Raw genomic sequence first — 12677 nt, forward strand, 5'->3', positions numbered from 1 at the left:
GGGGTGAGGAGAGTGGGCAGCAACCTGGGGAGAGCTCCCTGTGAAGAGGAGCTTTGAGGAGACAGAGAAAAGGGTACACGACAGAAGTGTAAGGAATCAGTAGCCATATAGAGAAGGCTCACCAAGGACTCCCAGAGTTGTTAGCTGCACTGTGCTGTCCATCTCTCCCATATCACAGCCAGATCAGCCTCTACACCTCGTTCATCTCACTCTCCGGTCATGTTCCACAGGACAGGGGCTGCTGGCTGGCTGCTGGGGGTAGGAAGAGAGGTGCTTCCCACTACAGCTCTGGGTTCCCTGTTCCCCTGCAGGGAGCAGAGAGAAGCCTGGCAGGGAAGGAAGGAGCTGCCCAGGACCTGACAGGAGCTTTCAGAGAGGACTGGGAAGAGCAGGTGGAATGGAGCCAATAGCACCATGTTCCCTACCTCCTATCAGCTGGTAACACCAGCTCTGTATTTCAACAAATGATGCTATGTGCTAATTAGAAATGGGCCAAGGAGTCTTGTGTCTTGTTTTTGTGAAACCTCATTAGTCAGGGTTTATTTTTTCCCAACCAAAACGAGGGCTGGATGGGCTCTGAGGCTCATATTATCCAAACCACCAAAGAGGAAGAATGGGTTGGGTGGGATAAAAGATTCCTCTTGTGTCTCATCTCAGTAACAGGTTTGGATCAGCTTTAGTTTTGCAGAACCAGAAATGGGGGAGATGTTGCGCTGCTGTTTATTAATGGGCATAAAGCACCTTGAGACCCTTTTTGAGAAGAGCCTGTTTATGTACCAAGAATGTTACTACTCAGCTGCCTTTCTTTCCTTTCTAGCCTAGTAGCTTTTACATGCCCTTTTTTCACATGCCCTTTAGCAATTCCCTGTCCCTGCATTTTAGTCTCCTGAGGGCTGTAATACTTTAGTCTAATACAGGTTATTGGGCTCCATTCAGGGGTAACTGGGTGGGGGTTTAGCGGCCTGTGCTAGGAAGGAGGTCAGACTAGATGACCTGGCGGTCCCTTCTGGCCTTACACTCTATGACCTCGCTCTCCAAATAACAGATGATGTCAATTACCACCCCCCCCCACAATCACAATGCCCCAGTAACAACATCAGTGTCACTGACTCTAATTGCACTCCCCCCAGGATCCCTCTCCCAGCATAGTCCAACCCTGCCATCCCAGTTACCCAGCTCCTTACAGAATCCACTGGAACAGCTCATGTGCTAGTCAGTGTGAGGAAGGGTATGTGAACTGGGCCCATTGCATTTAGGCATGGAAAGGGACAGACACACAAGCTATTGGTTTGCCATCGAATATGGAAACAAAAAATGGCAAAAGAAAAGGAGAGGTTTAAAAACCAACAAACCTTTGTAGTCAGGCAACAAAGAATTATCTGACACAGCCTCATCAAGACCCACACTGTCCTCTCCATTTCAACAAGCATCCTTTTGAACTGATTGTGTGGATAAAATAAATCCTAGTTTACAAAAAAAGTGGGTTTTTTTGTTTTGTTTTTTTTAATCTTTAATCTTCAATTTTGTGGGAAACTTGGAAACCTAGAAACAAGAATTCCATGTGGTACAATTTTGAGTAGTTCTGCTGATATTGAGGAAAGTAAAGATCAATTTCTTTACAAGTAGTATGTTTTCCCTCCTCCTCCGTATCATAGTCTTAATACCACTCCTATGGTATTGCTAAAATTACCATGGGACTATTCTTGTTGAGACAGCTAAAGCAGACACTTGTTAAACTGGGAGAGATTTGAAAGGTATGCGGCCTATTTTTAGACTATCTAATAGGGTAGAGAGCTGAAATTTGAGAAGACAATTCAGTACCCTGGAAAGTATTTCAAAGAACTAACTCCTCTTTTCCACAGATTCCAAAATACCTAATATCTCTGTAAGCTTTAAAAAGTTTTCCATGCCCTCAGTTTTTCAGTGTAGAAAATTGCTGTATTTTATTCAAACCCCTGCCAGAGTTGCAATCCCATGTTCTCATTCTGAACTTCTGCTTCTTTAATATTCTCCCTTGATCTCTCACACATTGTTCTGCATTCAGGTCCTTTGTTCTGCATGGAACACCTCTGATGAGACCAGATTCAGCTTTGATCCAGATGAATCAAAATTAGGTGGTTGAGTGTGAATAGCTGTTAGAAGTGTTTCTAGTGAAACATCTGAAGAGTCCTCTAATACCTGTTGTTTGGAGATAGGCCTCAGACTGATTAGACTGCCTCAGAAGCAGTCATGGTTAGCAGAGACTTGGCAAAGGGGCCTGAGAGAGGCAAAGAAGAGACTGTTCTTCATAGCATCGTATTATCAGCTGATATAAGTATTCCTATAGTTCCATACTCCGTGGCGTTCTGTCTTCTTTTAACAGACTGAATCAAACAGGGTGAGCAAGGAAGCCTTCATTAAGGAAATTGGAAGTTACATCCTAAGAACCTGGTTGCTCCAGGATGCCTTGTGTCTCCTGTGTCAGAATGTCTCCACTGTTCCCTCCACCCCTTACTATGGGCTGGGCTTACCAGGCATAACTGACATTCAAGAGACCATGACCATGACCACAACAAGTCCAGCTGAGATATATTTTGATCATGCACAGTATCACCAACTCCAAGCATTCAAATATCAGGAGTCAGGCCCTAAAAAATCATGATATTAACTTACAAAAATAGACTGGGGGGCGGGGAGGGTGTTTTATTTGCCGCCTTGTTGTAGAGCATAAAAGGATCACATTTTCAAGCCTTTCACTATAACCACAACAGCTAGAAATTTACTGTATTTTTTTTAAAATGCGAAGACTGTAGGAGCTGGGTCTTCAGGAAAGCCCTAAATATCACAAGACTCGCAATAAAATTGCAAGAGTTGGCAACGCTGCATAAAACCAATGACACGGGTGCTCATACAGGACCCCCCAATGCTAGGGAGCAACCAGGAGTCCCATCAGGTCCCAGAAGGGCTAACAAAACTACATTTATTTTACTGAGCGACAAAACAGAGAATTCCGCTTTTTGTGGGTATGTCTGTTCTTATTTATTTGAAATAACAAGTTCTTTGTGATCCATAGTGCATAATCTAAACATCACTTACAACTTTTCTATGCCTGCAAGGCTCCAGGTGCACACCAGAGGAAAATGGCTGCACTCCACAGCAATGTGGTGGACTCGAGTGCAGGGGGCAAATGCACAGTCCAGTGTTCAATTCAGATGACTTGTAAAGAAAAGCTAAGCCCTTTTTTCTAACCATCATCACTTACATAGAGGCAAAATACAGAACATAAAGTGCCTGGCCTAATAACAGTCTTTCATATATTAAAAACTGCAACTGGCTATTCACAGAACAATGCCTGATCATTTCCATTCTTAATACAAAAATACAGTGCCCTAGTGTTTCTTGAATGTGCCATATCAATTACAATAATCTCATTTCATTGGGCCTGTGGCCACTGTTTGATTAATAGCTAAGTAAGCAAAGTATCAACAGTAGGAATACTTAAACAAAATAGTGCTCATCCCTTTAATGCCACTGCATGGTCCGTTTCCTCCAGTAAAAGCAATTGTTGGGCAAGGTGACTAAATGGGATACGTCCCTTCCTGGCCATGAGTTAGTGTCTCAATATTAGGGAAAAAATAAAGTTGGTGGGTAAGTGACAGGGAAGGGGAGGCTGGGGGCTTGGTTTTGTGGTTAAGGCCTTGGTGTAGAATCATAGAAATGTCAGGGTGGAAGGGACCTTGCAAGATCATCAAGTCCAGCCCCTGTGCTGAGACAGGACCAAGCAAACCTGGACATAAACCCCCTCCCTGACAGGGGTTTGTGCCACCTGTTCTAAAAACCACCAGTGTTTTGAGGAATGCAGTCACTTTCTGCCAAGATTTTCATTGAGCTGAAAACCCTATTTTCCATTGCAAACCAAGTTTTGATAGAAAAATTTCAACCAGCTATATCAGTAAGAAATTTAATCCAGTGCCATGCCTTGAGCTGTTGATGGAACAGTTAAATAGAGGCTTTTTATTGAAACAGGAGATGCCTTACTTGAAAGGCAAAAAAAAATCTGGAGTACACAAAATTTATTGAGCTTAGTCAGACTAGACAGGGTCGCCGGGTACTTCAGGGGCAATTTACAAAGCTAGATGTTTGGGCAAGATGGTGTCAAGCAGAAATATTGCATAGCAAGGTACTGCATAGAGGAATAACCATCTGAGCAGCTCATAGTCGGAAGGGTTCTAACTTAATTGCAAGCACTCAGGAAAAATAGATCAGCCTGGCGTAACTGTTCAATGCAAACTTCTGCTCAGTGGTGATCAAAAAGCCAGGAGGATAATAGGCTTTCTTAAGAAAGGGATGGAGAGTGAGGTTGACAAGATTATAAAGCCAATAAATAAACTGATGCCATCACTTTGGGCACCCCATCTCAGAAGGGAGAAAGCAGAAATAGGAAAGGGCCAGAGGAAGGCAAAGGAAATCATTAGAGGCTTGTAAAGACTTTGGGATGAGGAGAGAGTTTTTAAAGATAGGAGTTTTGATCCAGCAAATGGAGCATGCAGAACCCCATAGAAATCAGTGGACCGAAATCCAGCCACCCATGTAGAATAACTTGCAGGATCAGGTCTTAGACCTATTTAGCTTAGGGAAGGAGACTCAGGAGAGACAGGGGAGAGATGTATAAAATTCCATTACAGAAATCCGTCATTAAGAGCAAGGTAAGATTGCAAACTGAAGCACTCAGAACTCAGGGAATGATATCATGAAAAGCAGGCAGTATTGTAGCCTTGTCAGTCTCCGGTATTAGAGAGACAAGGGGGTGAGGTAATGTCTTTTACTGGATCAGCTTCTGTTGGTGAGCGAGACCAGATTTCAAGCTTCCACAGAGCTGGTTTTCAGGTCTGGGAAACATACTCTGGACAGGGCTACACTTAACATGATGTATTGGCGCAGCTGCACCAATGCAGCTGTGCCGCTGTAGTGCTGAAGTGAATGTGCTCCTACGCCAAGGGGCAAACTTCTCCCGTCGACAGATCCCTGAGAAGCAGTAGCCATATCGGTGGGAGAAGCCCTCCGCCAATGAAGTGCCGTCTACCCTGGCGCTTAGGTTGGGGTAACTGTGTCACTTAGGGATGTGCATACGTACTTACATCAAAGTAATTCTGTAGCTTGGACCAGAGCATTGAGTATGTTTCCCAGACCTGAAGAAGTGCTCGTGTAAGCTCGAAAGCTTGGTGTGCTCACCAGCAGAACTCAGTCCATCATGAAAAGTGTCGGCACAGCCTTAATTCTACCCTCTGACGTGTGTGCATTACAATACAGCCTTTCTCCTACAAGACCCCTGGCTGATTCCCTGAGCAGTCAATGTGGCAGGGCTGTATGGAAAATGCAGAGGCAAGCGTAAGCACAAAGGGCATAGCTATCCCGGTATTGCCTCTTGTACCTTGTCTTTATGCCATCTGATGAAATGTCTTTGTGTCTTTGCTTTGACTTCATCCTTGTGGTTGCAAATCAAATGCACTTATACACCCATGCAACTGGCTTTTCGATATGATTTCTTTTAGACATAAGTTGGCAATTGCCATGCTTGCCGCATGTGAGTGAGTACAAATACAAATCCAGTAGCTATACAACTTGTCAAGAGGCAGATTATAGCATTTAGCCACTAGCATTCAGAGCAAATGCATCATAGCTCTGAGACAGGAGGATGCCTTAGCCAGTTCCCGAGCAGCACGCTCTATATCCATTAGGATGGTGCAGCCTACATCCCTTGTCATGCCCACCTAGCTTCATGGGCCAATGCAGTGAACCAGGACCCAACTCCCTCATTAGGGGGTAGTTTCTGACCCCAGGTACACAAGGGGGAAATTCCAGGGCTTCCTTGGTCATAGGGACTACAATTGTCCCTGGCCTTTGCATGGGCTGTACTGTAGGGAGGGAAGGCATTGGCACAAAGGACAGGCACAGCTAAGTACATAGCATCCCGGGGTGAGGCCCACCAGCCCTGATCCTGCACCACGGAAGTCAGTGGGAGCTATGCCATTAACTTCAAGGAGTGCAGGCTTGGGCCCATTATAAATGTACAACATTGCTGCATAACTGGTGCTTGCTGCTCTTGTAAATAGCTACAGACTACGGCATTTCCTTTGGAAGGCACTGGTGTCTGCAGACGAACAGTGCTATGTCAGAGCTAAGCACCCTAAGAATGTATTCATCCTAAATAGGTAACAACCCAGAGTTTTTAGTAGGGGCTTCACTACCTTGGGTATTTCATTAGGTTACACATTGAAGTCCATGAAGTCTAAAAGAGTGCCTACCCTAGACTAAGGGTCTGTCTGGTTTGAGTAGGAACTCCAGGTAATTTGACCTACAGGCTAGGCAGTGCCTCTGCAGGGTGATATGGACAGCATCTCTCCTGCTGCATGCCACAGTGCACTATGTAGAAAGGATAACAGACCACCGGAGGGAGATCATGAAGTCTCCCTTGTGTTATAGTTCACAGAAATGTGGCTAGAGCCGTTCAGATATTTGCAAAACCCTGATGCGTGAATGTTCTCACTGCAAAGGCCATCTTTCCTCCTACTAAGTTCAATAGGACTAAATGCAGAGTCAAGTACTACTCAACATGAGCAAGAGTGGCAGAGAAATTAACACCATAACATCAAATTTAGCTCAGATCTCTTCCCTAGGCTGGGCTGTTTCTAGAGTCCCTCCCCTAGGACTGCTCAGCACACACCCTAGATCCTCTCTCCATCAGTGTAGAAAAGATTCACCTGCCTCAGTGAGCCAGCAGAACCAACTTATCCCTACCCCATGGGACCATCACTTGCAAGCAGTCTATTACACATCTCTCCAGATCAGTGGTTCTCAATCTGTGGCCCAGTCAGCACACAGCTGTGGCCCATATGACATCCTCAGGGCCGTATAGGCAGTATATATATTGTGTGGATTTGGCCCGCATAACACACAGAGAGTTGCACATGCAGCCCACAATGGTAAACAGGTTGAGAACCACTGCTCCAGACAAACCCACATCCAGGGAATGCTGTCTGGTTTGCTGTTGCCCATGAGAGCCAACTCCCAGAGACCCATGCAGCTGCAAAAGACCTGTCATATGTGTGCTACATTATTGTACAGTAATGTTCCAAGATACTATATCCTGTGGAAGCACTTATTACAGCCTTTTGGGAGATGACAGTACATGCTTGTAGCATTTGTTTTGTGTAAGGAGGACGCCATAAGCCAGTGAGTGACTCATATACAATGGAGGTGCCTAGGAGCTAGTTCTGAGGAAAAGAAAAGGCCTGAGGAGGTGGGGAAACTGCCAGCTTCAGGCAAGAGAACGTGTGTCTGGGGGAAGAGGTCAGGAAGTGTTTTGTCAGGGGTCCTCTAACTCTTGCAGGGAGCTTTGGGAGATGGGATCTTGGTCCAGGTCTCCTCAGGGAAAGCTTTTCATTCCAAGGGTTTGGACTTCATCACACAGGGCCTTGACTGTCACTCCAAAGGTGGCTGGATGCTGCCCCATCATACAATCTCTGGGGAGTATGCCTGCACTGCAAGCGAAGGTGTGATTGCACCATGGATGGGCGTGCCTTTTCTAGCTTTACTCTAGTGAGCATGAATAATAAGGGTAGTGTTGATATGGTAGCATGGGCTAGCTGCCTGAGTCCCTGGCAAGCTCGTACTGGGGCAGCTAGCCCATGCTGAAGCTCATGCCACCACACGCACCCTGCTATAGCTAGATTAAAGCTAGCTCAGGTTTGGCCAGCCATGCTACTGTCCCACTTTCACCTGCAGTGGAGATGTACCTTTGATGCCAAGCTGTTATCTTGACCAGCTTGTCGGGAGCTCTGTCCTCCAGTAGGAAAAGACTTGCAACAGCACCAGGGTAGCCCTTTCCAAGGCAACTTATTTTATTGCCACCTGACTGGCTGCTTTTCTTCTCGCTTTGCAGACACCTTTGCCAGCAAAGTGGCGGCTACGCAGGATCAATATGCCGACGCCTCGATTGGGAACGTCACCGGGAGCAATGCTGTGAATGTTTTCCTAGGGATTGGTGTGGCCTGGTCCATCGCTGCCATCTACCACGCAGCAAACGGGGAAGTGTTCTACGTCTCCCCTGGCACCTTGGCTTTCTCCGTCACCCTCTTCACCATTTTTGCTTTTATCAGTGTGGGCGTGCTGCTTTACCGGCGGAGACCAGAGATTGGAGGTGAGCTAGGCGGGCCGCGGACTGCCAAGCTTCTGACATCATCCCTCTTTGTGCTCCTTTGGCTCTTGTACATATTATTCTCATCTCTGGAAGCCTACTGCCACATAAAGGGCTTCTAAAGGAACAATCAGAGATAGTAAATACATCACTAGAGATCTATATGTATCTATATAGAAAGCTATATAGGTATAGCTAGAGATACAACATTGTGTATAACGAACAGAGGAAAAAGAAAAGACATTTGCCATGTTCATTTACCTGCTGATGGAATGCAGCTTGAGCATTCTTTGTACTAGGCAGGAGTAAGAATTCAGCAAGATTCTTAACCAGGGGTTGCAGCATATTAAAGGAGTCACAGATGCAGGGCCATCTTTGCAACTCTACCTACAAGAGTGAATGATATTGACTTTATTGTTCCGCCCACCCAGCCCCCTGGGGAGGATTGATCTGAAATGTAATTTGGGCTTTTCAGTAATGCAAGGGCCAGAATAGCTGTTAAGAAGCCAAGTGGTGGAGGGAAGGCGAGGAATAGGGGACTTCATGACTTTCTTACAAAAGTCTATTTGCCTTCATATATTGAGGACATGCAGATCTGTCTCCACTGAATGAAAACAAGAGTCTGGACTGAAGAAGGAAGTCCAGGGGTTCAAGAGCTTTCTACCAATAGGATGGAAACCCCACTGCTGTTCTTGCTTGGATGCCCCATTTATTATTCAGTTGTTGACATGTTGAGAGTCACAAGAACAGTGCAAGCCATTTCCTTAATTTTTGGCTGTATTATGATCAGCATGCCCTCTCCCCATACCCTGCAAACAAAATCAGCGAGCCCGCCCACCCCACGCCCCCGCTGTGCCTTGCAGGCACCTGTCCAAACCCTTTGTCTCAAGTCCCTGTTTTAGTTCTGACAAAATCTTGTGGGCTTTACTTTCGTTACCGTCTATTTCCTGCCCAGTCCCTAGTGCATTGCTCCTGTCTCATATTCCTGATGGGGAATGCTGTTGTGGTACTTGTAACACTTTGCATGAATGAAGTAACCCATATCTGTATATAGCATTGTATAGCAATAGTCCATTCAGCAGTGTGGATCAGATGCTGAAGAAGAGAGTGAGTTTTCTTTTCACCCAGGTTTGGTTTTTGTTTTGGTTTGGTATTTTTTCTTAATGGGATAACAGGAAGTGGCTAACCCTTTAGCACTCTACACAGGGGTTTTTAAGGAGCAATAACAAAGAACTGTGCAGCTATAAATGCTAAAGAGAAGAATCTGTGCAAAATGCATCATAAAGTCTTAGAGTGAAATCCTGACTCCATTAAGTCAATGGCAAAATTCCCATTGACTTCAGTGGGGCAGGAATTTACCCATATGGGGTGATCCAGAGCGCACTGAAGTCAATGCAAATACTTCCATTGACTTCAGTAGGTTCTGCATCAGGTCCATAAAGATTAACATACTATTTTAAGGGTCAGAGCCTGCCACCCTTGCTCATGGAGCATAGAACTTTGTCCCGTGACTAGTCGCTTTGAACACAAAGGGGTTAAGTACTAGTCAGCCTGGGCATGAGTGGCAGCACCAGCCCCTGAATAAGCAAACCATGCCTGGGTTTTTTTGTAAGCATCAGTTTTTCCCAGTGTGGCTATTTTCCATCTTCTGTGGCTGCAACAGATGTCAGATATCATTGGTGTTTGTGAGCGGCAGCTGTAGAACCCCCGGGCGCCATTTCTGTTCTCCTGCTCACCGTCTCTGAGGGTTAGTTACATCCCTGTGTGTGGACATTAAGCAGAAGCAATCGGCAGGACTTTACAACTGCATTTCAACTAGGGCTACTTGAGGACCGAAGAAGTCAATGGTGGGGTTGGAGGAATGTAACGTCTCCAAGATCTCCAATGGTCAAAGTGTTCTCACCAGATACAGGGTGAATCTTGCGTTGTCCAGCAGTGATTGCATTTAACACTAGGAATTATTGTGGTCGTTATTTATTATCTGTTGTGCACCACAACAATATGCTCGACTCTGTACAATGCACAGGTGGCAAGACTGTCCCCACCCTGGAGACATTGTCATGTCAAAGACAGACATTGTCAGAGGTCCTAGAGGAAGGAGCTACCCTAGCTGATCTGGTTTTCCCTTCATTTTCATCCATTGTATGACCCTTTAATTTTCCATTTTTGTTCCCCAAAGAAGCAATGGCTCTGCAGGAGGGATTGGAACCAGGAGAGGGTGGGGCCTGACACATTGGGATTGAGGGGTCATTCTATGCACACTTGACATCAGGGAAGGAGCTGTAAGAAGAGATTGGAGGGGGAGCCATGGCTGGTATCACTCACAGAGCAAAGGGGTCAGCAGGGGCATAAGGGGGGCTGGAGGTAGGTGGGATCCCAGAATGAGGCCAGGACTGAGTTCAGCAGGGCCTTGAAGCTAAGGACAGGAAGGTTTGAACTCATGATGATGGGCAAGAAGCGCTGCATGGAGGACAAGGCGGAGGATCTGGTTGTGACACTGGTGGGGCAATATGGGTAGCAGAGAGGAGCAGGTTGCAGGATTCAGTGGGGCCATGGGCACAGGAAGAAGGGGTGAGATGTTGAGAAGCTGTGGCTGTCAGCCTGAGTCATGTATTGAGTTTGAACCTGAGGCCCTGAGCCAGCAAAGGGGTCTGCCCACATGGACTCTTGACCCACAGGCTGCAATCTGGGGCGTGGTCACTTAGCAGGAGATTCTGCCCTGCCCTTCCATGAGTTGCACCGTGATGGAGCTGGGCAGTCTCAGGACCTTTCTCCCTCGCTTGGGGTGCCTGAGTCCAGGCCCCGCAGAATTGCTGTCCCTTCACGCAGAGAAGCACAGGAGCACCCCCTCCCCCAGGAGGGCTCAGTGCCCCAAAGGGAGCAGGAAAGAGGCAGGTAATGGCTCTGCCCCCTACCCCTGCATGCACCAGGCAGCAGAGTTGTCCGGTGTAGCAATGGACTTGCTACCTCGGTGTGCCTGGGAGAATAGATGCTCCTGGGAGGCAGAGCAGGTCTGCAGGACCCACTTCCTGGGCACTGTGTTTTCCGAAAGCCCTTGTTCCCCAAAGCCCATACCTCCCGGCCCACTTCCACCCCTGACGTTATCATCCCTCAGTATAGAAGTGCCTGGGCAGGGTCAGTCCCAGCCCTTGTGACTGAGTGCACCACATAGCTATGTTCAAGAGCAGGGAAGCATTTCTGCACAGAGCAGATGACAATTTCACGGCTGACGTTCCCACTCTCTGAGAGCCCAATCCTGCTGCATGAGTCACCCCATGGATTTCAGTGGGCCAAGCTGTGTAGCAAGAGGCGACAAGGCATAAGGAAGTGTGGCAGTATTGGTCCCTAAAGGACTGTTTTACCAAGACAAATGAGAAGCAAGAAGAAGTTTGGGGTGACAGCACCATGGTCTTAGCAGCCTTTGTACCTCCCATTTGATTCCCCTAAACTCAACATAGTAAAGATACTTTGACATGTTCACATTTAAAAACCATGGAAAATAGAAGCACAAGCCAGTGGCTTATAAATAACTGGCTCAAACCCTCAGCTGGTGTGAATTAGCTTCTCTCCATTGACCCCAAGGGAGTGATGTCAATTCACATCTGAGGAGAAGCTTTCCTTGTATAATATGAATGAAATATCTAAAAGAGGAATTGCAGAGATACTACTTTGCATTAGCATTACTAGCTTTTTTTTTTTTTTCCTTTTCCACTCTTTCCCACTCCCTAAATCACAGCCAGCATGTCCTTCGGTAGCATCTTCAGATCCAGCATAAGGGCATGTCTGACATTGGTGTACCCAGTGGGCCGGGGAAGGGGGGAGATTTTGCACTCATTCTGAACAAGCTGTTGAAGGGTTTAATTATCTTGTTGTGTGTTTTCACCTAGGAATAAACTGATTTTTTTTCTTGTAAACTCATTTTTCACTTTAAATGAGAGTGGGTTTTTTTTCTTTTAATTTTTATTCTTGGGGCGGGGGGTAGGGAAGGGAATTAGAGCCTGATTCTTGTTGTTCAGGATTATGATTGCCTTTGTGTACAATGATTTCATTTCATTTGTTTGGGTTCATTAATTTTTATTTGTGTGTATTGTCCACAGTCATAGGCAGCAAGTACACTGATTGTGATGATCCTTATCAATCATGCACAGCCACACAGAAAAATAAAGTTTCTAATTGTTTCTGATGTACACAGTAGTGTGGCTGCATATTCTCTATGGGACATCTCTCCTCTCATTGTCTCTCCTCATTCTTTGTATTTATTGGTTTGCTTCATGTGTATCTTTCATTGACTAGAAAGAACCAGTGAACACCTAAGAAGAGTCAGTTGCAAATGTCAGCTGTTGTAGCCACAGAGGCAAACACTATTCTGAACTTAATGCAGCATCTGCTCAAAGATGTAGCCATGCTTTTCCATGCCATGCCCCATTTCATCTCTTGTTTCCCATCTTCCTTTCCCATGGCTGCAGCATGCGGCCAGTTCAGTGTGCTATCACCCCTATGC

The 12677-nt window shown here is 46.1% G+C and overlaps 1 protein-coding gene across 4 annotated transcripts in view; it reads left to right on the forward strand.

Annotated features, from left to right (window-relative positions):
• Positions 1–12370, forward strand: part of SLC8A1 (solute carrier family 8 member A1) — a 299420-nt gene extending 287050 nt beyond the window's left edge. For all 4 annotated transcript variants that reach the window (XM_073339983.2, XM_073339986.2, XM_073339985.2 and 1 more), the window contains one exon: positions 7922–12370. In XM_073339983.2, coding sequence (XP_073196084.1) covers positions 7922–8298 — 377 coding nt within the window. In that variant the 3' untranslated portion in view covers positions 8299–12370. The remainder of the gene's footprint in view (positions 1–7921) is intronic.
• The last annotated feature ends 307 nt before the right edge of the window (positions 12371–12677 follow it).

This window comes from Lepidochelys kempii, chromosome 3 (genome assembly GCF_965140285.1).
Source record: "Lepidochelys kempii isolate rLepKem1 chromosome 3, rLepKem1.hap1, whole genome shotgun sequence".
NCBI classification, from domain to species: domain Eukaryota; kingdom Metazoa; phylum Chordata; order Testudines; family Cheloniidae; genus Lepidochelys; species Lepidochelys kempii.